At 58.6% G+C, this 22,801-nt stretch overlaps 10 protein-coding genes across 10 annotated transcripts; 7 read left to right on the forward strand and 3 right to left on the reverse strand.

The window, feature by feature from the left end:
* The first annotated feature begins 184 nt into the window (after window positions 1-184).
* On the forward strand, window positions 185-2,687 carry BDY17DRAFT_264501 (uncharacterized protein). The gene is made up of 4 exons (XM_033731883.1): window positions 185-423; window positions 500-669; window positions 776-905; window positions 963-2,687. Exons 1-4 carry the CDS (start codon window positions 232-234, stop codon window positions 2,457-2,459), a joined length of 1,989 nt encoding a protein of 662 aa, XP_033591034.1. The 5' UTR covers window positions 185-231; the 3' UTR covers window positions 2,460-2,687.
* On the reverse strand, window positions 2,688-4,308 carry BDY17DRAFT_295683 (uncharacterized protein). The gene is made up of 2 exons (XM_033733339.1): window positions 4,184-4,308; window positions 2,688-4,126 (listed from the first exon to the last, which is right to left on the reverse strand). Exons 1-2 carry the CDS (start codon window positions 4,263-4,265, stop codon window positions 2,721-2,723), a joined length of 1,488 nt encoding a protein of 495 aa, XP_033591035.1. The 5' UTR covers window positions 4,266-4,308; the 3' UTR covers window positions 2,688-2,720.
* Window positions 4,309-4,407: 99 nt separating this feature from the next.
* On the forward strand, window positions 4,408-5,931 carry BDY17DRAFT_295684 (uncharacterized protein). The gene is made up of 3 exons (XM_033733340.1): window positions 4,408-4,628; window positions 4,697-4,960; window positions 5,018-5,931. Exons 1-3 carry the CDS (start codon window positions 4,540-4,542, stop codon window positions 5,841-5,843), a joined length of 1,179 nt encoding a protein of 392 aa, XP_033591036.1. The 5' UTR covers window positions 4,408-4,539; the 3' UTR covers window positions 5,844-5,931.
* Window positions 5,932-6,957: 1,026 nt separating this feature from the next.
* BDY17DRAFT_323316 (uncharacterized protein) lies at window positions 6,958-9,315 on the forward strand (the record flags this gene model as incomplete). Its single annotated transcript, XM_033736988.1, has 1 exon — window positions 6,958-9,315. One exon carries the CDS (start codon window positions 6,958-6,960, stop codon window positions 9,313-9,315), a length of 2,358 nt encoding a protein of 785 aa, XP_033591037.1.
* A 258-nt stretch (window positions 9,316-9,573) lies between these two features.
* Window positions 9,574-10,853, reverse strand: BDY17DRAFT_295688 (phytanoyl-CoA dioxygenase). Its single transcript, XM_033733341.1, has one exon. The coding sequence runs from the start codon at window positions 10,562-10,564 to the stop codon at window positions 9,683-9,685; it is 882 nt and encodes a 293-aa protein (XP_033591038.1). The 5' UTR covers window positions 10,565-10,853; the 3' UTR covers window positions 9,574-9,682.
* Window positions 10,854-11,028: 175 nt separating this feature from the next.
* BDY17DRAFT_248439 (Sec1-like protein) lies at window positions 11,029-12,917 on the forward strand (the record flags this gene model as incomplete). The annotated part of the gene is made up of 3 exons (XM_033730911.1): window positions 11,029-11,338; window positions 11,394-11,893; window positions 11,952-12,917. The coding sequence occupies 3 exons, from the start codon at window positions 11,029-11,031 to the stop codon at window positions 12,915-12,917; spliced, it is 1,776 nt and encodes a 591-aa protein (XP_033591039.1).
* Window positions 12,918-13,169: 252 nt separating this feature from the next.
* Window positions 13,170-13,664, forward strand: BDY17DRAFT_309696 (RmlC-like cupin domain-containing protein; the record flags this gene model as incomplete). Its single annotated transcript, XM_033735362.1, has 1 exon — window positions 13,170-13,664. One exon carries the CDS (start codon window positions 13,170-13,172, stop codon window positions 13,662-13,664), a length of 495 nt encoding a protein of 164 aa, XP_033591040.1.
* A 219-nt stretch (window positions 13,665-13,883) lies between these two features.
* On the forward strand, window positions 13,884-16,131 carry BDY17DRAFT_295694 (SUC2 like protein). The gene is made up of 6 exons (XM_033733342.1): window positions 13,884-14,106; window positions 14,171-14,212; window positions 14,271-14,522; window positions 14,585-14,651; window positions 14,705-14,966; window positions 15,037-16,131. The coding sequence occupies exons 1-6, from the start codon at window positions 14,038-14,040 to the stop codon at window positions 15,998-16,000; spliced, it is 1,656 nt and encodes a 551-aa protein (XP_033591041.1). The 5' UTR covers window positions 13,884-14,037; the 3' UTR covers window positions 16,001-16,131.
* Window positions 16,132-16,281: 150 nt separating this feature from the next.
* On the forward strand, window positions 16,282-20,701 carry BDY17DRAFT_295697 (uncharacterized protein). Its single transcript, XM_033733343.1, has one exon. The coding sequence runs from the start codon at window positions 16,506-16,508 to the stop codon at window positions 20,319-20,321; it is 3,816 nt and encodes a 1,271-aa protein (XP_033591042.1). The 5' UTR covers window positions 16,282-16,505; the 3' UTR covers window positions 20,322-20,701.
* Window positions 20,702-22,683, reverse strand: BDY17DRAFT_295698 (uncharacterized protein). Its single transcript, XM_033733344.1, has one exon. It carries the CDS (start codon window positions 22,408-22,410, stop codon window positions 20,965-20,967), a length of 1,446 nt encoding a protein of 481 aa, XP_033591043.1. The 5' UTR covers window positions 22,411-22,683; the 3' UTR covers window positions 20,702-20,964.
* Window positions 22,684-22,801: the final 118 nt, after the last annotated feature.

Consider the following 22,801-nt stretch of genomic DNA (forward strand, 5'->3'; position numbering starts at 1 on the left):
TCTTTATATGCGTATTAAGTACCCGGTGAATGAGAAGTCCATCTACCTGCCCCCAAAAGTCCTGCGCCTATTGCCCTCCTGCCGGTGCCTGTTCTCGTTAAGCTTTCTTACCTAACCGACGCTCCGCCCCGAGAACGCCAACACCTCCCGTCCCGCTCGAAACATTGAATCTCGCGTCCTTCCATCTGCGCCTTGCATTTCCTCCTCCCACCACCCCCAACACCCGTCATCATGGATGATTCGGACAGCAGTAGCCTGTCAGAGCATTCTGACAAGGAAATCCAGAACCTCGCGCCCGTCTTTCTCAAAGCGAAAGCCGCCAACAAGCTGAGGTTTCCGCCCCCCAAAGCCTCGCCTGCGCGACCCAAGAGGGAGCCCTCGCCGCCTCATGAAGAAGTTCTAGCTGATAACCCCGACATTGCCGTACGTTTTGACGCGGAATGGCGCGTCTTGCGCGCGTTTGACACCGCTGGACTGGCGTGCTGATCGGCTCCTACAGTTCATCGTGATGTTTCGCTCGCGCTTCAACGAGGTCATGCCTGCCAAGCTCTCCAACCTGGGGCCACAGGATATCGAACGGGGGGTTGTCGACACCACTCCAAGCCCCGAAGTGTCCCATTTGCTGTGCGCGATGCTTGGGCTGGCGCTGAACAGGAAGAAGCCGCCGGAGTACGTATATCCCTTTTGCATCACTTGGCAGCCCACCTTCCGGTGTCGACATACACGGCCGCGGTAACGATCGATCTCCAAGACTGACATCACTTCTACAATGCAGACGTGGTCATCACGGCCGAGCCCTCGAAGAAGCGATCCTCAGCAATCGTAAGGATTGGCCGAAGGCGTGGAACGATACCAACCCTCTGCACGGAGGAGGCAGCTTTGAAAACATGTCTCCAGTTGAGAGAGTGAGTCCAGCTGTTGCCAATACCTCTTCTTCGCTGTACCCTAACTCACCATGCCAGCTCACACTCCTGCGCACGATCATCATGTGGGCTCTCGCCAACTCGGAAGCCATCAACGCCATAATCAAGGAGGGATACAAGCAACAGCGCCACAACGATGACGAGAACCAGCCCCTCTCCGTACAGCCGTGGGGCATCGATGGAGACAAGAGACGCTACTTTTTGGTTCAGGGGCTAGACGATACTAGCTTCCGCGTGTACAGAGAAGGAGATCGCTACAAGAAGACGGCGCACTGGTGGAGCGTGGCCGGAAGCATAGACGAAGTGAAGGAGCTGGCCAAGAAGCTCGAAGAGGTGGACACAAGTCAAGCGGCACGCCGGCTGGCCAACAAGATCACCAATGCCATTCCAACATTCGAGGCCACGGAAGAGAAGCGACGGCGCCGGGAGTACCGCCAAGTGCGCCGTGCCGCCTTCACCCGTCCCGAACCCGGATTCTCGCTGTACGAGGGCAGGACGAGGGGCAAGCGCATGCGGTATACCTTTGACGACGACGACGACGCTTTTCTCTCGGATGCCACATCCACTCGCCGTTCCACCAGGCACTCTGGACGGGACACTCCGGTCGATGCGGGTCCCACGGTGACGGCAAGCGGACGTCAAGTGCGGCAACCCAGGACTGGCGAGTATGGCGAGAGTCTGCTAAGCGGCCATCCGATGAATATGGACGAGCTCGCACCCGAGTACGGCGAGGGCGACCGCGCTGGACATCGAAGCCGCTCAGGCACAGAAGACTCTGAGCAGTCCATTCGGGGTCGCGGTCGCCCCACGAGGTTGGCTGCAAGACCTGCCGTGAACGGGAATACGCGGCCGCGCAAGCATATCGACACGTACAACAGTATCGATGAGATGAGCGACGAGGATGAGGGGGAGGCCAGCGGCGATGAGTGGGACAGTGACAAGAACGACGACGAGGACGAGACCATGGCGGATGCGGATGCGGATGCGGACGCGGACGATGACATGAACGAGGACGTGGAGGACTCGGAGATGGATGAGGTTGAGCCACAAAGCCTGGTGCTCAAGCTCAAAGTGCCAGCCACTGCAATGTCTGCGATCGCCAACGGCACATCAACTCCACGGACCGCCTCTCCGTCAACCAAAGCGACGCAGGCTGGTGCATCTCCAAACACCACGTCCCAGCAAGATGACACGAAGGCCCGCGTCAACGAGAGTCACATGGAAGAGCGACCGCAGCAGGCGTTCGGCTCCTCTCCTCTCGGACCGTCGGCGTATCCTACCCCAACGTCATTCTCCTTCCTGCCGCCAGATCATAAGCCAGCTCCAACACTCGCTCCGGATGTGCCGATGTCGACAGCACCTGCGGCTACCACCCCGGTTCCTGCTCGTCTGCTTCCGTCTTCTGATGGTACTGTCTTCCCGAACGGCACGACGGAAGCTTCACATGCCCCACACACCTTTGGAGGCGAACCGCAGACGACTTTCTTGCAGGATCGGGATGAAGAATCGAAGCTGAGCGTCGGTTTCCCCCTCTGAGACAGCCGCATCTGCAGCACATATCAATGTGTGGCCCTGACATTCGTGACGAGCCTCTATCCCTTTCACCGGTCGGCGTTCGAGATGTAAAGGAAACGGTGGATACCCTCACAAGGCGCGTGCGCACTCAGTCATCGCATTGGCCAGTGATTACGTATGAGGCATAGACGGCTGAAGTCAGTGTATTGCGTGTTATAGCTAGCTTTGCACGAATTAATAGATGCGAGTCTATACATCGGCCATGTAAGCGTTCGTTCTATGTCACAGCCGAACTCCTTGAGTCGGAGTGGTGCGGTGTCGTAGCACTGATCCATCTGCATCGTACTCCTGTCTTCTTTTGCGATCCCGCTCGTCAGCCTCTCGCATCTCTGCCCCTGCTAGTTCGATTTCCGTCATTGCTTCCTTGGGCTTGCCATGCCGTGCGGCCCAGTCTCTCGTGCGTTGCTCCGCTGGCGTTTCGACCTTGGGTGGCGGCTTTGTTTGCGAGCCTTCTTTGAGCGACCGGGGCAAACGGTCTGGTGAGGCTCCCAGCGTCGCTTCTGCAATACCATCCAGTTGAGAATCGCGGCTGTTGTGAATGGATGGAGAATCGGGAACAACGCTTGCTTGCTCCTCTCCGCCCCTGGTATTCTTTTTGCGCGGCCACAGCGAAGGGAGGACGATTTGCTGGAAGCGCGGCTCCACGCACCGATCATCGAACCAGCGGTGAATCCGGTCTTCCACGAGCTGCGCGATCTTGGGTACGTCTTGCAGTCGGCTTCTTGAGCCGATCAACGACCGCACCGACAGATCCAGCCGGTAGTCATCCAAGAAGGTGAACGTGAGCGTTGTTGGAGACGAGCCTGTGGGGTTGAGCGGGTGCCCCTCGTTTTTCGCGGAATCCGTGGGAAGGCCGTTGACCGAGTCGTAGGGATCCGATTGGCTGGAAGGAGAGAAGGAAAGGGACAGTGTCCCCGAAAACCTGACCACAGATACCGCAAGAGCGACAGGTAGGACGGCGACAAAGGGTTTGGGGTAGTTTAAGACAAGCTTCGTCTCGATGCCCAGCGTGACCACGTCGCCCAAGTCTACATCCATTCGGGCCTGCAGCATTTCTCCTCGATTGCCCTTGAGCTCTCGAATTGGCATTCCATCCTCGTTGACGGGGATGACTCGGCAGTTGCTGAAAATGGGGAATTCCTCGCCCAGGCTGATCTCGGTCACCTTGATCTCGTCGAGGAAGTCGGGTTTGTTGGGCCCGTTGAGCAAGGCAGTGAGCGAGGTGAGCACCGCCTCGTCCTGCTGTGCGTCCGCGCGAAGCTGTGAAATGGTCTGCGCGATCAAGACATTAAACCAGTCCAGGCTTTCTGGCTGATGGCCGTGGACGTTGTAGTACGTCTTTTCCAGGATTTTCTGCACGGTCAGGCCGCCTTCCGGTCGCGGCTTCACGACTCCCGAGCCGGGGCGGGGATGTAATGACGAAGATACCGTGCGGTGATGCCGAGCAGCGCTATGGGAGAGGGTCCGCTGCCGCCGCGCCGCCGCACGAGACTGTGCTCGGTCGTCTTGACTTGAGGCCTCGCCGAAGATGAAGAACTTGATGAAGACGAAGAGAATGGCGGCGAGGACCAACTGGCCGCTAAGGAAGCCGCTTGCAAAGCTCCCGTTGGAGGGCGATTGTTGCACGTCTGGGGAGGCTGTCAGTAGGGAATCGGAGTCGCGAGGCGGGAAGAGATGCTGCTGACTCTGCCTTGCTTGCTGTTTGGCCTTGGAACACAGTGCACATTGCACCAGGGCGAGTTGGAGCAGGATCCATTTCCGATCCATCTAAGGCCGTCGGGAGGATCGTCTACGATGATGAGTCTCGCCGATTCAGCACTTGATGCTGGGATGGAGTTCACGTGGCTAAGATGCCTTGGCTTAGGTAAGCTTCAATCCCCGCGGGCCGTTCACGCAGCGTTCTTTCCAGCCTGCATTCGGCGTAAGTTACGTTCACCTCACTTCATAAACTCGCCTTCCATTGTGAACGCAAATCGTGCAGGTCAATGTCCTGAACTGTCCACGTGGAGCGATGTGACACAGTTGCTCGCTGTCAGTCTACATGGCCGATGGCAGTCATGACACGCTGTCCCCCAGATCTCTGTTGGCCACCGAGCCTAAGCTGCGGTTACCCTCCACCACAGATCCTCCGTAAGTCTCATGCAACATCTTCGCATGCTGCACGATCGCCTTGACTGATTGCATATACCCTCGTCCAGGTCGGACACAAACCCATCCAGTCAAAAAACATGGCTGATCTTTGGCGCGACGGGCCACATTGGCCGGTCCCTGGTCAAGTCGGCTCTCGGTCACGGGGACAATGTGGCAGCGGTCGGTTGGACGATGGAGAACACCGCCGAGCAGATGCAAGGGTGGCACGAGCGATGTCTTGGGCTGCTCAGCGACGTCCGTGTTCGGGAGACGGTTCAGGCGTGCATCGACGCATGCATAGTAAAGTTTGGTTGCGTTGACATTGTGGTGAAGTAAGCCAGACCGCACTGAGAGAGCACTTCTTGGCTGGGCATTGACAGTAATCACAGCTGCACTGGCCATGGTATCATTGCGGCATGCGAAGACCAAGACTCGTGCGATGTCCGCTCGCAATTCGAGACGAACTTCCTGGGAACGCTCAACATCATCCAGCTCACCCTGCCGTACTTCCGTGAGCAGTCTGCCAAGAGGGGAGAGGATGAGAGTGCCGGTCGCTACATCATCTTCTCGTCAACTTCGGGCGCGCAGGGCGTACCTGGCCTGGGACCTTACTGCGCCACCAAGTACGCCACCGAGGGCCTGGTCGAGAGCATGCTATACGAAATCGACGCCTTTCGAATCAAAGCCACGCTCGTCGAGCCAGCACACATGAGACTAGATGAGCCGGCCGGGCTGCACGACCCAGCGTTACAGGGAATGGGACAGCCGGACCACAAGATCAATCTGAAGCGATACGGCCATTTCTTCGTGAAGGCGCCCTCCGAACCGTACAACACTCCGACCGCACCGGCCGGCCACGCGCGCCGCATCATCCAGTGGCTGGTGGACCGACAGCCAACATCTGCCGTGAAGTCAGCGGAGTTGGTGTGGCAGCTAGGACATTGTCGATATCCGCCTTTGCGGCTGCTACTGGGAAGCTACGCTGTCGAAAGTGTGCGAGATCGATTGCGGAGCGTTATTGAGGAGATTGAGGAGTGGAAGTACCTACACTTCCCAGTCGTCGAGGAGGGAGGAAGGGCGAAGGGGGACAAGCAAGCGGAAGAGGACGAAGAGGAAGATGAGGCGGGGAAATGGGATGACGAAGACATGGGTATGGATGGTGAAGACGGGGAGACTGGCCCGGGGGAGGTCAAGCTGGAGAATGGGGAGGCGTAGAGACGGTGAGATGTGAGAGCACTCTCGTGTCGCCAGGACACGAATTACATGTAGCTGTATTCTGGAGTCTTCCGGATTCCGTACGAGCATATTCGTGCTGCATCTTCTGTCACTTCAGCCCTACCCAGTCGGGTGGAAGATCACGTGAGACTCGCGAGACAGCGCGTACTTTTAGAGTTTGTAGGCGAGGGGTGGGGGCCGCTTGGCGCGTTCCCAGCTGCACGCCCGACTTTGGGTCTCGCCGCTCGGCTCCATGCCATTACGCACGCTGGCCTGACTTGATCCTATCACGCAAGCCCGTCTTCCAATCCTGCGGCACATGGTGCATCGGCAGCCGACGCATTGACAGCGCTTGACTGCCTGTGGAACGAACGCGGGAGAGTGAGCGAGTCGAGATCTGCGATCGCGAGGGCGAGGCGCGGGCGCAAGCAAGGAACAGCCTCTGACGCGCTTCACCGCATCAGGGCCGTGCAGCATCCCTCGGAGCCTATCACGCCGCACGTTGAAGCAAGGACGCTCTAGCATCTCGCCCATTTCGCCTGCTCACAGATTCTTCGCGCCCCGCTTCCTGCCGCCCACCTGCTGATCGATCGACTGACGAGAGCCAGTGCGGTGCCGCGCGCTGCACACTTTCCAAACCTCACTGCTCGTCCCTCCTCTTCCCTCCTGCTCCTCCCCGCTCCCCTCCTCCCCCGGTCGTGTCAGTTCGCGGCAGCTCGGTCGGACAGTCATCCTGCACGACGCTGAGTATTCCATTCGGGCTTGGATAAGGTACGCTGCTCCCGCATCTCCCATCCGTGGGCGGCTACGACGTGACATCGGCGACGACGGCTTGGGTCTCCCCTCACGCTGCCCACTCACTTAAACGCCCCCCGTTGACGAGCCGCATCTCGTCTCCCAGCAGATCCACTAACACTACCCGTGTAGAGACGGCCATCTGCTCCCCACACATCACCGCATCTCCACCCACATATCCTCCACCTTTCGATCCAGCGTCTCCCGTAGGAGCGTCTCTTCGCGTACGAACGCGGCGCGAAGCAGATTCACACTACGAACTATCCTCAACGCGTCACGGCTGCAAAAGAAACCATATATCTTCTTGTCCTTCCCAGCAATGCCGCCCCCGCTGATGGCCGCCTCGACGCGTACGCCGCCGATGATCACCGTCTACCCCGACTCGGACGCGTCTTTCGCGATGCATGCTAGGCACGACGTCGAGACTACTCTGCTCCCCAGCCTCGCTCCTCACCACGACGCGTCTACCATGCAGAACGGACAGCTCAACCACACCACCAACGGAGCTCGCGGATCATCACCAACCAAGACGGATAGCTCTCCCATGAGACCCATGACTTCCCAACCTCTGTCGAGCATCCATATTCCGCAACCCATACCACCCAACTTCACCGACTCGCCACAGAAGAATGCCAACTTCTATCCAATGTACTATGCTCCTCCACCGCCGCAGACTGCGCCCCTAGACTTCCCACCCGTCCAACTATACGACAAGGAAAACTTCTACGGCCCTCCGCACTTCCAAGGAATGGCCACCAATCCCTACGGCGAGTTTGACTACGGATTCAAGGGTCCCATGAAGCGGACCTTGGCGGAGCCTACGCCACAACGCGATCGTCCGAAGAAGCAGAAAGTGGACAAGGACGAGCCATTCGAGCTCCCCGACCCACGAGATATGCCCGCCGTTCACGACGATGGCACGAAACCCTCTCAAAGCTATGCGGAGCTGATTGGCATGGCCATACTACGCGCCCCTAACCGTCGTCTCACTCTGGCTCAAATCTACAAATGGATCTCAGACCACTTCTCCTTCTACAAGGCTTCCGAGAGTGGCTGGCAAAACAGCATCCGACACAATCTTAGCTTGAACAAGAACTTCATCAAGCAAGAGCGGCCCAAAGACGATCCAGGCAAGGGCAACTACTGGGCCATCAAACCAGGCGAGGAGAGGCCGTTCCTGCTGGGCAAGAAGAATCCGATGCGACGCATCACCAACCCCGACGGCTCGCACTACATCAGCGGCATCTCCTCTGATTTGGGCTACCCATCCTCCTCCGCCCCTGCGATTGGCCATTTCACCCTCGCGCCGAATCCAGTCAAGAGGAATGAAGTGAAGGCGATTGACTCGGCCAAATTCCCGGACGAGGCTGATTTCTCCTCTGACGGAACCATCGCAGCCTCTGACGGCGCTCCGGAGGAGGATGACAAAGAGGAGCCCGTCATCATGATGCCTCCTCCGGTCAATATCCGCTCCTCTCCTCCGCCAGTTGACATCGGATCATCACCTCCCCCAATGGCTAGCCAGACACGCAAAGACACGCCGCCTCCGGTCCCACGCTTCGCCCCCACCAGTAGATCCGGCAATGATAGACGAAAGTTTGCCGGGATGAACGACAGCGGCTACTGGTCGTCCATTGAATCGTCGGTAGCGCGCAACCCTTCGCAACTACTTATGTCGGAAGCAGATACGAGCAGACCGCGGCTCCGAAAAGGACGCGCCGAGGCCGAGATTGCTCGGATACGCAGCTCGTCTATTGACAGCCCCGGCAACGATCTGCAAGCGTTCAAGGCGCCAACATGCCACTTTGACTCCTCGTCACCGATGCGCGATGACAATCCCTTGACTCCTGCGGTCGTATTCAAGCGGCCAGCCAAACCACCACCATCCGTCTCACCAAACACGAATCTGCGTAATCATCGTAACCGAATGAGAGCGCTGTTGGGGACGCCGGCGAAAGCATTCAGTCCCGGTCCGGTTATCAGCAACTGGAGCCCTGCCTTCAATATTGGCGACGATAGTCATCTTGGACTGACGCCGCAAATGTCGCCATACAAGGCGAACAAGACGCCTTGGAACCCGTGCCAAGACACGCCGAGTACCCTGAAAAAAGACCTGTTCAGTGCGGCATTTGACATTTTCATCGACGCCCCGGAAGAGGATGCAGTTGCTCGTGGTTCGCCGGCGAAGCTCTCGATCAAACGTCCATCGCTCGTCCGAGCTGCGACCTCGGCCGGAATTCTTGCAGACATCACCGGCAACGCTAAGAGCAACAGCCTTGCGCTTGCCGCATCCAATGACAGTTTCTTTTCCCTGTCACCCTTCACCCAACGATCTGGGATGTTCTGCTCACCCGGTAAGCTGGGATCACCACTCAAGCAGAGTCATCATCCACCAACCGGTACAGCAGAGCTTGGGCTGAAATGGCGAGGAGCCATTACGGAAGAGGAGAACATCCAGCCAGGCCTTGAAGCTGAGCGGAATGATGCACTATTTGGCATCCACCTTCCCAGTGATGGCAGCGAGGAAGCTATCGACATCTTTCAGGATTTCGGAAAGATTGGAGGAGCGCAACAATTCATGCCGGTGCCGAATCGGGCTAATGGAAGCCCGGTGAGACGTGTGACGAGCGGGAGTACGCGACCTTCCATCGCCCGGAGCAACACCAGTCGATGGTAGGAACTTGCGAAAGCGGATGCTCGTCTGCCATTGTTCTCGATGATGATGACGACGACGACAGCGACGACGATGACGATGAGAGTACAGAGGAGACATCACGGCCGATAAATCAAGGGTATGGAGGGGGACGATGTTGCGTTGGCGTTGGGCAGAATGATTTTGGGCAAATTAGCCAACGACTTTCAATGCGTTCAATGACGATGCGTTACAATCGGGGCCAGCAATCGGCATGTTAGCGTGCAGTAGTGTAGTGTGAAATTAATGCTTCTTCACTAACAGACGTCCACCATGCGCCCCTGTGCATGATACCATGGCGGTGAGCAGAGCGGTTCGCTAGGCACGCAGCATCGGCCCCGGGTTTGAATCCCTAGTCCGCCTGCGAATACTCAAGATCCGCTCCGCTGCCCATGGCCATCAGTCGATTTTGCATGCCCACGGCGACGGCAGCCATGTCGCCAGGCAGATCAGTAAAGGTTGCGCTTGCGGCCCACGAGCCGATGCCGTGCTGCAGGATGTTCCTCGCGCGCGCCGTGTCCGCGCCGGAGATGCCCATTGTCCCATGTAGCGTCATCCGTTCTGCCTGCGAATCGTACACTCCACGATGGAGGATGTTGTTGTTGTAGAACAGCACATCCCCGGCGCTCATCTTGACAATCTTCTGCCCGGGCATGTCGTCCTCGAAAGGGTCGGCATTGCGTTCCATGTCTGTCCTGGCGCGCTTGTGAGAGCCCGGGACGACGACGAGGGAGGCATCGTCAAAGAGGGCAAGGTTCCACTGCGCGTGTAGCATAGGCTCTCGGAGCCTCGCTTCTTCCCCCGCAGCTGGCACGTCTGGGGGAATATCATCGCGGTGCCAGCGGAGGGCGAAGTCTTTGTCGGGGCGGATCAGCATGTTGTACAGCTCCAGGACTAGGTCATCTCGTTCGCACGAAAGCAGGCCAGTGATGGTATCCAGCATGGTGGGGTGGAAGTACGACTCGGCGAACGTCTTGCGCTCCGGCATGTCTGGATGGAGGAGATGTTGCACGCCCCATATGCCATTGCTCACATCGTGGCTCCATGGGGGAAACTGCTTGGGCAAGGTGCGGATGTAAGGCCAGTTACCGGCACGAGCCTGTTCAGTGGCTGCTCGGGCTGCTGCTTGAAATTTTTCTAGCTCGGGGCCAGAGAAGGCATGTGGGATACAGACGAAGCCATCGCGGTCGAGGGCTGCTCGGAGAGCGTCCGCAGAGGGAGGAGATGACGGCATGGAGGGATGGCGGAGAGGAGCAAGAGCGTAGCAACGACTGACTACCTGATTACCGGAGAGTTCAATATCGGGCCTGCGCCGCCATTTTGAGGAGTTATGTATACTGGTGTTGTAGCATGCCGGATGGTCGAGAGATCAACAGCGTGCTCCACAATCGAGATGTAACCGTGTGATCACAGCCAAGTCGACGCCTGTCCGGCAGTCCAGGGCGTAGATTGATGCTGGTACTACCCCGCCAGGAGGATAGTGTCGCATCGTGTGCGCTGCATTGTTGCAAGGGAGTGTGGGAGAAGAGCGTGGTCGATGGTGTGTTGCGGGTGCATGAGGTGTGGTGTGGTGCTGCCTGCGCTCGCACGGACCAGGAGGATGCGACCTTATCCGGCGAACTGGCGCCGCTGCCTGCCTTGCGCCATCATCCAACAACATGCCCTGAACTCGTCTGTTGCCTCTGGATTTGTACCAAAATGGACATCCACGCATCCATCAGCAACTATGTCACCAAGATGATCAGCGTCGGGGATGGCGGCCCCGGCGGCGCAGCGGCAAAGATGAAGATCCTCCTACTCGACCATGACACCGTCCCCATCCTCTCCTCTGCCACCACCCAGTCCACCCTCCTCAACCACTCCGTCTACCTCACCGACCGCCTCGGCAACTCCGAGCGCGAGAAGATGCGCCATCTGCGCTGCCTCTGCTTCCTGCGCCCGTCGTCCGACAGCATCCAACTGCTCATCGACGAGTTCCGCGATCCCAAGTACGGCGAGTACCACCTATGTGAGTGCTCGTACATCCCTCCTCACGACAGAGATCGACGTTCTGACTGACACAGACTTCAGCAACATCATCAAGAAATCCGCGCTGGAGCGGCTAGCCGAGGCCGACGACCACGAAGTCGTCAAGTCCATCATCGAGTACTTTGCCGACTTCATCGTCATCAACCCCGACCTCTGCTCCTTACCCCTGTCCACCCGGCTGTTCAGCTCTTCGCCCGACCTGTGGAACCACGACAGCCTCACTCGCACCGTGGAGGGCGTGCTTGCCATACTGCTGGCTTTGAAGAAGAAGCCGCTGATACGATATGAGAAGAACAGTCTGCTCTGCAAGAAGCTGGCTACGGAGGTGCGGTATGCGATGACGCAGGAGGAGCAGCTGTTCGATTTCCGAAAGCCCGATACCCCACCCATCCTCCTCCTGGTGGATCGAAGAGAAGATCCCCTCACCCCGCTGTTGACGCAGTGGACCTACCAAGCCATGGTGCATGAGCTGCTCGGGATCGAGAATGGCAGAGTGGATTTGAGTAATGTCCCGGACGTCAGACCCGAGTTCAAGGTGAGCAAGACCCGTCTCTGACCATGCCTGGCCTGGAGGGAAGCTAATTGTGGGGCAGGAAATCGTGGTTTCACAGGACCAGGATCCCTTCTTCGCAAAGAACATGTATCTCAACTTTGGCGATCTGGGCCAGAACGCCAAGGATTACGTCGAGCAGTTCGCTTCCAAGCAAGCATCGGGCCAGAAGCTGGAGAGCATCGAGGACATGAAGCGCTTTGTCGAAGAGTACCCCGAATTCCGACGACTCAGCGGGAACGTGACCAAGCACGTCACCCTCGTCACCGAGCTCAGCAGGAGAGTCGAGACGGACAAGTTGTTGGACGTGTCGGAGCTCGAGCAGAGTCTGGCGTGTAACGACAATCACAGCCAAGACGTCAAGCGCTTACAAGAGGTCATTCAAAACCCAGCGGTGCCACCGAACAACAAGCTGCGCCTCGTCGCCATCTATGCCCTCCGCTACTCCGGCCATGCGAACAACAGCACGCCGGCCCTCCTGGACCTGCTGGCCGGGGTGGGGGGCCTCAGCCGGCACCGCATCAATCTCATTCCCAAACTTCTCACCTACGCCCACTCGCTGCAATCGATCCCCCAGGCGGGCGGCATTCCCGATCTCTTCCAAGGCAGTACCATCCTGTCCGAGGCGCGCTCTCGGTTCAATCGCGGCCTGCGAGGGGTGGAGAACGTTTACACACAACACTCACCGAAGCTGGACGCGACGTTGCAGGACCTCATCAAAGGCCGATTGAACATGAATTCCTATCCGTTTGTCGACGGCGGAGGGCAGACGAGGGACAAGCCACAGGACGTTGTGGTGTTTGTGGTGGGAGGGGCGACGTATGAAGAAGCGAAGGTGGTGGCGCAGATGAATGCTACGTCGCCAGGCGTAAGGGTGGTGTTGGGGGGCGCAGGAGTACTCAACAGCGAGCGATTTCTGGAACAGGTGGAGGAGGTTGTCGACGCTTGGCCCGAGCCCAAGCCAGACACGGCGGCGGGCAGATTACGAAAGGCGGTGGGGCGGAGTTGACGCGGGCATGCATGTAGATTGTCATTGCATCGATTTGCTCCCACCCCGTATTGCCCTGCCCCAAGTTTACGTGTGGCAGCGCATTGGAGGCATGCGTCATGTTGTTCCGACCCCAAGATGAAAGCGAAAGGAGTGAAGTTGTCCCGGCTGACGCAGCTCCACTCTTTGGGAACTCATATTTTACCTGATCTGGGAGATGCCTTATCTCAGAAGCCTTTATCTTGAATACGACTACAATTCGGCGGGGTGAAGATGGCCACGACCAGCTCGCCATCATCGGCCGATGTCATCCAACTGCTCTCACTGGAACCTCATCCTGAAGGCGGCTTCTATCGCGAAACCATGCGCGATGAAAGCTCGACAGGCCCCAACGGCCGAGGGCTGAGCACAACAATTTATTTCCTCCTAGACTCCCACAGCGTCTCGCACCTGCACCGCATGGACGCAGCGGAGAGTTGGCACTTCTACGCCGGCCAGCCGCTGAACATTGTCGAGCTCGGCGACGACGGGCCCAAGGTCACACGGCTGGGGCCGGGCCTGATGCAAGGCGAAAGGCCGCAGCACTTCGTTGCCGCCAACACGTGGTTTGGCAGTCGGCTCGCTGAGGGCGATGGATGGGCCTTGGTCGGCTGCACTGTCGCCCCGGCCTTCCTTTTCGACCATTTCGAGCTGGGGCAGCGGCCAGCATTGCTGCAACAATACCCCAAATGCAAGCAGTGGATTCAGGCATTGACAACGGAGGAATGACGGATTTGGTCCTTGGTCTGTTGCACGATTGATTGCCCTGCTACTGAGTCCTTCCCATTGTCTTCGATGTTCGAAACATACATGGATGCAGTGTACATTATTAGAGTAGACCGACTACATCAATAGACTGGACTCGAGCAAGATGATGACTAAGACGACGCCGTTGCTGCATGTGCGTGATGCGCGTCATGTCGCGCGCAGCTGAAGATCAACCTTTGCTGCAACTTCACCTCGCTCCAGGGCTTCCGAGTGTCTCAACAATGTGATCTGCCAACGTCGTCCATGGACCTCACTGTAGTTATCGGTCCACGTGGCTCACCACAATCGCAAGACTTGCCGTTCTAACCGCCCAGGCCTGCACCACGTCGCTATCATGGCGAGTCAATGGGTCGGACAGCCACGCATCAAGGGCTTCTCCGAGACGATGCGCATGGTGTTGTTGGTATGTCGTCGGCAATGGCACACTCGCTGCACGACACACTTGCAGTCGTACTGATTCCCGACAGACCAGTAGTATCATTGGCATCGAGTTCGCCTGGGGTACTGAGGTGAGTGAGGCAACCAAGGGCACGCATCGACGGCAGACTGATGACTGCAACGCCACAGATGACCTACTGCAACCCATACCTCCTCTCTCTCGGCATGCCGAAGAGCAAGCTCTCCCTCGTCTGGATCGCCGGTCCCCTTTCCGGCCTCGTCATGCAGCCCATCATCGGCACGCTGAGCGACAAGAGCACGAGCAAGTACGGCCGCAGACGACCATACATGATGGCTGGATCTCTCGCGGTGGCGACTTGCTACCTCATCCTGGGCTGGTCAAAAGAGCTGGGCGGCTGGTTCTCACAAGACGCTGAACTTGTATGGTATCATACTTGCATCCTCGGGACGTTGCGAGGCATTCGCGACTAATACGCAGGCAGAAACGACAGTATGCCATCATCGTCGCGGTGGTGGACATCTACATCCTCGATTTCCTAATCAACATCGGTAAGGGGACAGAGGCTGCGCATCGCTTGGTCGCCATTGCTGATTCGTAACAGCCATGTCCGCATGTCGCGCGCTGGTCGTCGACACGCTCCCCATTTCAAAGCAGCAGCTCGGCGCTGCGTGGATTAGTCGGATGATTGGCATCGGTCGTTTGATGGTGTATGCTTTCGGCGCAGTGGACTTGAACGCCGTGATGGGAAACACCCTGGGAGACACGCAATTCAAGAAAGAGTGCGTCATTGCAGCTCTCGCGATGACTTTGGCCCAGGGGTTGACCTGTTGGGCTGTGGAGGAACGAGTTCTGGTGGCAAGTCGGTGAGTGTGGCAGTTGTACTTCTCGCGCGCAGTGCCGATGGTCATGCTAATACAGTAATGGTGGCGGCAGGGGCAGCAGCGGCACGGGACAGAGCATCAGCGGTGTCGTGCTGCAGATCTACGACGCCTTCCTGCACGTCCCCGAGCGCATCCAGGCCATCTGCTGGGTGAACTTCTGGGCTTACATCGGCTGGTTTCCTTTTCTCTTCTACAGCTCGACGTGGGTGGGCGAGATCTACCTGCACCACGAAGCGGGCGGGGGTGACACGACCAAGACGGCGCTCGACAAAGTGGGCCAGCAGGGCAGCCGGGCGTTGATCGTGTATTCCATCGTGGGCACGGCATCGTCCATTGTCCTGCCCTGGCTGATCCAGAGTCCGGAGGACGAGGAGAAGGCCGGGTACACCAGCCGTCCGCCGCGCTTCCTCGAGGGCATACTCAAGCGCATCAAGCTCCGGAAGCCCACGCTTCTGACGTCGTGGGCACTGTCGAACCTGGTCTTTGCCAGCGCGATGATCTTTGCGCCGCTGGTGCAAACGGTGGCGTTTGCCACGGTGCTCATGGCGATTTGCGGGGTGTCGAGCGCGTTTGTCGCGTTCGCGCCCGTCACCTTTCTGGGGGTGGAGGTCAATCGGCTGAGCAGCGCGATGCCGACGGGGCACAGTCGGAGCCCGTCACATCGGAAGTCGATGGACTCGATGGAGCTCGGCGATTCCCCCACCATCCTCCACCTGCGCTCGGACTCGGAGACGTCGGTCGTCACCTCGACCGGCGAGCTGTCGGGCATCTATCTCGGCATCCTCAACATCTACACCACGCTGCCGCAATTCGTGGGCACGGCGATCAGCTGGATCGTCTTCTCCATCCTGGATCCGGGCAAGAGTGCTGCGCTCACGGAAGTGCCGGGTGCGGCGCAAGGCCAGGGCGGCGAGAGTGGCGTGTCGGCGATTGGCGTGTGTTTGTTTGTGGGCGCCTTGAGTGCCGTAGGCGCCGCGTGGGCCACCCGACGGCTGCGAAGGAGTCAAAGGGGGTGAAGAGACGAGTCTTGTGTGTACGATTACGATGACCAGCACGGGGCGGGGCATGGATCAGGCCGCCATGAATTCCATCATATTGTTCAAAGAGGATGTAGCCGTTTGACAGCCATGACATCTGCCGGACCATGACATTTACAGTACTGAGTGTAAGGGTGACATCGGCTAGGGCTGAGATGATGTCGGCGGCACCACGTCATAAGACGGACTCTGGTCAGGTAATCATCCGATTCGCCAAAGGCAAAGCTCCGTCGACGGCACTGCACTGCTGCAAATAGAATGTCCGGAGGGAGGTCCATTCATTGACGTGCGTGGGATAGCAGAAGTTGATTGTTCCCGTCCTGGCGTCGGTCATGTATGTGCGTGCATGAGCCTGGAAGCAAGTTCGCTCCTCTGCCATGCTCCCCACTGCCGACCTCGTGCACCTCCATGTCCGCTGCTTCACCATTCCCTCACGCCGCCGTGACGGCGCCTGACCGAGGCCGGTGAACGGCGACGGGAGGCCATGTCGAGCAGCGAGTCGTCGTGGGGCAAGCGGCGCAGCCTGTTCGCCCTGCCCGTGCACGATGCAGGCACCACCACCACAAAGGGCGCCGGCAAGGCCAAACGAGGCAGTCACCGCAGAGCGCCCAGCCTGCTCCTCACCGACCTCCACCCCTCCGACCTCGCGCGTGCCGCCGACGAGATCCACTCCGCACCCCCCTCCTCCACCCCTCCCACCCTGCCCCGCCCGCCGTTGAGCGTGCGCAACAGCACCCGCCGCACCGCCAGCACCGATCTGAAGCTGTCCTGGCGGTCGAGCACTGACGATCTGGCGCGCGATGTCGTGGGCGAGCCCTTGACCACCTCCTCCAGCACCGTCTCGATGAGCAGCGCGGATGGCAAGACTCCGGCGCGCACCGTGCTGCTGCACGGCGACGTGCAGACCAGCGCCGGCATGTTCAGGAAGAAGAAGGAATACCTCGTCCTCACCGAAACCCACATCATCCGCCTCAAGTCGCAGGCCCGCGCGGCCGAGATGTTCAAGATGGTCTCGCTGAGCCCGAGCGGCCGGCCGTCGCTGAGCAAGCACATCTCCACCGCCTCCCAGCCCGACCTCCAGACCATCTCCGACTCCTCGGGAGACAAGGAAGGCCGCGTTCCCCTACGCCACGTCGTTGCCGTCTACCGCCTCGACGATGGCAAACCCCACTCTGCCCTCGAAATCTGCTACCTCGACGAGGATGCCGCCCAGCCCTCCGCCCTCCTCCTCGGTTTCAGCAACGCGGACGAGCGAGATGTATGGTTGAAGACGATCCGGAATGCTGCCAACGACGCCCGCTTACGCGAAGAGAATTACATCTCGAGCTACAACATCGAGAACGCGGCGCGCATCGTCGAGCGCGCCCACGACTACGACCCCACCAACTGTGCCATCTTCAAGGTGGTGCAGCGTCACTCGGCTACAAAGACCAGCCGCACTTCATCGGAGGAACTGCTGAAGATTGGCTCGACGGTGTGTTTCCTGGCCGTGGGCGTACACAAAATCCACTTGATCCAGATTGTAAAGCCCACATCCCGCGGCTCCAGCCCTTCCCTGAGCCAGTTCACCCCTCAGACGTCGCACGGCATCCTCACTCTCACCGCCGCACGAGTGAGCGACACGGATGACACTTTCGAACTCACCTTTCGCCAGCCGCTCCAGCCCGCGAGATTTCTCTACCTGGCCTCCTCCGCATCCCTGGAGATTGCTGCGCGCATTCACTTCGCCGAAAACTTCCTGCGGCCAGAGTGTGCGCACCGCCTGTTCAAGTTCAGCGTGCCTGCGGGAATCGAGCATCTCCTTCCCGCACCGGTAGCGTCCGACGAGGAGCATTGCTGCTTGGACCGCACCCTCTCCGCCTACTGTATAGCGTATGGGGTCAATCCGACCAATGTACGCTACACCATCAACTACACCTGCGAGGATGCCCCGCGGTTTGAGCTCCTGCCCCCGGCCGATGCGAAACGGCCGGATTACGGCCCCATAGCACTGCTCGCAATCATGAGAGCTCTGCGATACAACGAGAGCTTCGGGAGTATATCTTTCGCGGGCGTGGACCTGGACAGCCTGAACGGACTGCACGATAACCACGGGCAAGAGCTGGTCTGCTCACGCACGAAAAGAGGCACTCCGATTAGACTGACCATTCAAGAGCTGAGCCATGCAAGCCTCCTGGTCCAAGAAATTCGCGCGCTGGCTGTCACGAGCAAGAAGCTGCGTCGAATGGACTTTTCCGGCTGCATCTCCGCTACCGACGCCGCAGCAACAGAAGCGCTCGACGACGAAGGTGGCAAGACTAAGGATATTGGGTGTGGGATCGTGGAGGCGCTGGTCCCCCTGTGCAAGCATCAAACGACGAATGTGGACTGGATCTGCTTGAATGGCATCCAGCTGAGCGACACCGATCTGGACTACCTCGTCGGCGCGGCGGTCGATAAGTCCTGCCATTTCCGTGCCATTGAGCTCAACCGCTGTGGTCTGGATGATCGCAGCATGGGCTTGATCCTGGATGCCCTTCGCGCCCAGGACAATACGATCGAGGCCGTCGAGATTGCGGGCAACACGGCTCGGCTGGACCCGATTACCTTTGACAGCCAACTGAGCATGTTTGGATTCGTTCGAAAACTCGACTTGTCATACATCTCACGCACGTCAGGCAGTGAGCCTCTGCTGACCGCGGAAACGCTCCTCATCTGGAGGCTGCAAGTCTTGAGACTCAGTGGCACGGCCCTCAATCCCGCAACGATCGATGCCGTCGCGACTTATCTTGCTCACCCGCAGTCCAAGACCTTGCACGAGCTCTACCTCGACAATGCATACCTATCCGGTAGGGACGTCGCCACCATCCTGCACAGCCTTACCCAGGATCCCGAGAACCCGCGCGACTTGCATTTGGACATTAGTCAAAACTATCTCGCGAGGGGGTTGGAGGCAGTCACCAAGGCAATTGCCGACGGCTTCACCCCATCTCAGCTCAGCATGCGCTCCATCGAGTACCGCGAGGAGACTCTCTTCCGGAGGATGCTGGCTGCATTGACCAGCAACAAAACCATCCGCTATCTCGACATGTCTCAGACTGCTTTGCAGGGAGATGCGGGGGAGGAGACCTGCCGCGCGTTACACCGTTTCCTCGCCGACAACAACACGCTGGTCGAGCTCGACTTATCGGGAGAGGACTCTCGTCTGTCCACCTTCATGTTCGGTTCTGGCATCAACGAAGCACTCACAGGATTGAAACACAACAAATCCATCCAGACCTTGCGCGTAGAGAAGCAAAAGCTAGGGCTGCAAGGCGCCAGTACCCTGGCGGAGGTACTCAAGGAAAACGCCATCCTGCGGGAGCTGCATTGCGGGAGCAACGAGATTCCTTTGCATGGCCTGACAGACCTCGTGAATTCTCTCATTGAGAACACGACGCTCATCTACCTGCCCACGATGGACGACGGTCGTGAGGCCGCTTTGAAATCTGCCGAAGCGACTATGAAAGGCCTGCCCGACCTGGAGACTGCGGCTGGACAGAGCGCCAAAGCATCAAGCCCTGCACGCCCAGCACCGGCAAACAACGCCATCGGCGTCCGAAGAGGCCTTAATAGTGTCCGACGGACCGCCGCTCGCGCAGCCTCGGCCTACACTCCGTCATTCCCGGCCCTCCCATCATCATCCGGTCGATCCACCCCTGCGCCAGACAGCACCGCAAAGAATGCCTCTGCTTTCTCCATCACCCTGCCGCCAACGCCCAATAAGACGAGGCGCAGCTCTCAAACCCCCGTGGCAGCCTCCCCGCTCTTTACCGTCCAAGATATCCAGATCACCCATCGCTTGCTGACGGAGCAATGGGACCGCCAGTGCTATCGTCTGCAGAAGTACCTGGAGCGCAACTGGAACATCCTCCACGGCATCATCCCCGAAAAGCTTGAAATCGAGGACGAGAAGTTCGAGCGGCCGGAGAGCGTGGGGTCGATTGCGAAGGTGCTGGAGCAGGTGAAGAGAGAGACGACGCCGCGGATTGAGAGAGAGTTATATTTCGACCCTGCGTCTGTTGGCGCCGAACTCGCTCCAATCGGCCCATTTGCCAGCCTCGCGACGGGCGAGAACGATGGAATCAACCCCGAGCAGCTTCAGCCCGAAAGTGTCGATTCAATGTCGGGGTCGGGGACGGGGACGGGGACACCGCATTCGGCCTCGATCCTCGCCGGGCATGAGAGTGAGGAGAAGATGCAGCGGCTGGAGCTTGACGACGACGTCGACGACGCCGAAGAACCTACGACCCCGACACAGCCGACTTTCAATCTAGACTGAGCGGGACTGGTTCGTTTCGCCGGGGACATGTGCACTGACTGAGAGACGAGAGACCATTTTCCAACGGCGTTGAGAAGGGCGAGATATGGGACGTATAACGAGCAGCATGCATGGGTTGTTGCTTGGCATATGCGATGAGCGTTTTCTTGTCCATCCCGCTTTTCCACCTTTGGGAAGTCGAGGCACTGCATAGACCAAAAGGCGCCGGTGAGGCTGGGGGGGGTAGCGAGCAGATAGATGCTTTTCTTTCGTGATTACGCATGGCCTTGGTTGTGGGTGTATTTGTTACTGTCCAAGCATTCAGCGTTGGAGGTATTTGCACAATTTGAAATCTTCCTACTCGCAGCACGGATTGCTAGAAACATAAACGAGTGAAGTGTGTGAAAGGAATGGTAAGAGTTGGTCTTCTATCTGATTGATGTCGCGTCTGTTCTGTCCACGGCAGGCCAAAGCAATAGCAAGATGACCATCCGTGTCGTCGTAAAAACGCCGCTTTGCCTGCCCCATACGATAGCTCGCCGGCTACCCTAGACCAATATCATCCTGTCTGCTGGTCATGATGCTCGGACGGCGCAACACGCTATGCACAGAGGTTCAATCGAAACCTGGCAAAATCCCCGGAAACGCCTGGCTAAGAGCAAAATCAATTGTTCAAGACATTGAGGTTCAGCATTCGACGCAAATCGTCTTCCATGCCTTTGATATCGCGTGTTCCATTTCCTCCTTGGTCAGCAGGCTTGGAGGCGCGGGGTGACGATTCGGAGCCCGAAGGAGCGGCATTTGCATGCGATGTCATAGGAGAGTTGGCATACGTGGATGCGGCAGAGGGGTGAGCTTGTTGGTGCTGATGGCGGCCGTTCGCAAACGGCACATTGAGAGGACTGGGCGATGCTCTCAAGTGCTGCTCCAAATAGCCTCTCGAGAATGAATTGGGGTCAAGTGGCGGGGAGTCATCAGAAGCGGTTTCCTGTCGTCGGAGTCCAGAAGGTCCGCGCGAACCGGGCACGGTGCCACTCTTGGTTGATGAGGCGGCTTTGAAAAGTGGCGAGAGGTTTCGCTGGTTTCCATAGTGTGGAGCGTAGTAGCCGTCCGCGCGTTCGTGTTCGGATAGCGGGGTGGGCGTGGACGGGCCGGAAGTAGATCGTGCTTGGGATGGCGACGGCGTGTTTTGAGCACGGCCGAGAGTGTGTGATGGTGGAGACGGATGATGTTGACGAGCCGGAGATTGATCGGGGAGTGGTCGTGACTGCGCAGGAGGTGGAGATTGAGAGGGGGCACTCGCGTTGTTGATGTTGTTGAACAACAGAGCCTTCAAAGCCGCGGTTTGCGCATCTCGCTCTGCCGATGGCCCCGCTGCCGGGGGAGTCGTGCTTGTCTCCGGCGAGAACGGCGGTCTTGAAGATGGTTGGGACAGACGCTGCGAAGAGGAAGCATAATGTATCGTTGCGTTTGGAAAGTTGCCATTGGAATCAACCCGAGGGACTTCCCTCTTTCTCGCCATCTCTGGAGATAGACCACTGAGGCTCAGACTCTTCTCCTTCTCTTGCCGATCAGCATTGAAGAAGAAGTCCAACGGGCTCTTGTGACCATCCCTGGGGATGCCCACGACATCTGGTTCCGGGGTTGGCTGGCGGTCTTCAGGGTCGTCCGACGCGGTCTCTTGCCCCATGCGCGCAGTCAAGGAAGACTGGGCGGCAACATTGGGGACTGATCTGGAGAAGAACTTGGGCACGGGCAGAGAGGACGGGGCCGGGGAGGCCTGGAAGGTTGGACCGGCATAGGCAGCCTCTTTTGTTGGCGTGGCCGGGTGGATCGTGGGGCCGGCTAGGGATGTTGGTCTGTGGTTTTGTGGATAGCCATTTGGATGGGGCGCATGAGCGCTGGGGCCACTGGCCGCATCGTGGTGACGATGCTTGGGTGTTTTCTTAGGACTTGACGTGTGGTTGAGGACGGAATCGGAGAGGGCGCCATCGGTGAGATGGTGGGCCTGGGCAGGGTGGGGTTTTCGTTGGCGCTGATTGCGCGTTGCTGGACCGGCTTGGTGCTGGTTGGTGTTCGGCACCGCTTGGCCGGATGGCGTTGCGGCCATCGGTGGCTCTTGCTGGATGCTGCGTCGCCCGTGAATGGGTTTGGAGGGAATGGATCGGGAGTGAGGGTGGACGGGGTGGCAGTGACTGTATCCTAAGTTTTGAATCTTTGTTTCCGCGCATGAGACCTTGTTGATGTGAATGAGCGAGACATTTGGCGGGAATTGAATGGATGGACGGAGTAGGGAGAGAGATGCGGCGAGAGTGACGGGATGGAATGATGGGAGGGAGTGGGTGAGCGAAGGGGGAGTGAGGGAGGGAGGGAGGAAGTGAGGTGAAGCCATCATGACAAAGGGCCGGCGGCTGGGGCACGGTGGCGCAACTGCTTATCTGATGGCGCTAGGGCCAGCCACATCCGGGGCTGATAAGATCTTAGCTCGTTCCCGCGTCACA

Source organism: Neohortaea acidophila, assembly GCF_010093505.1.
Source record: "Neohortaea acidophila strain CBS 113389 unplaced genomic scaffold BDY17scaffold_4, whole genome shotgun sequence".
Classification (NCBI taxonomy): Eukaryota; Fungi; Ascomycota; class Dothideomycetes; order Mycosphaerellales; family Teratosphaeriaceae; genus Neohortaea; species Neohortaea acidophila.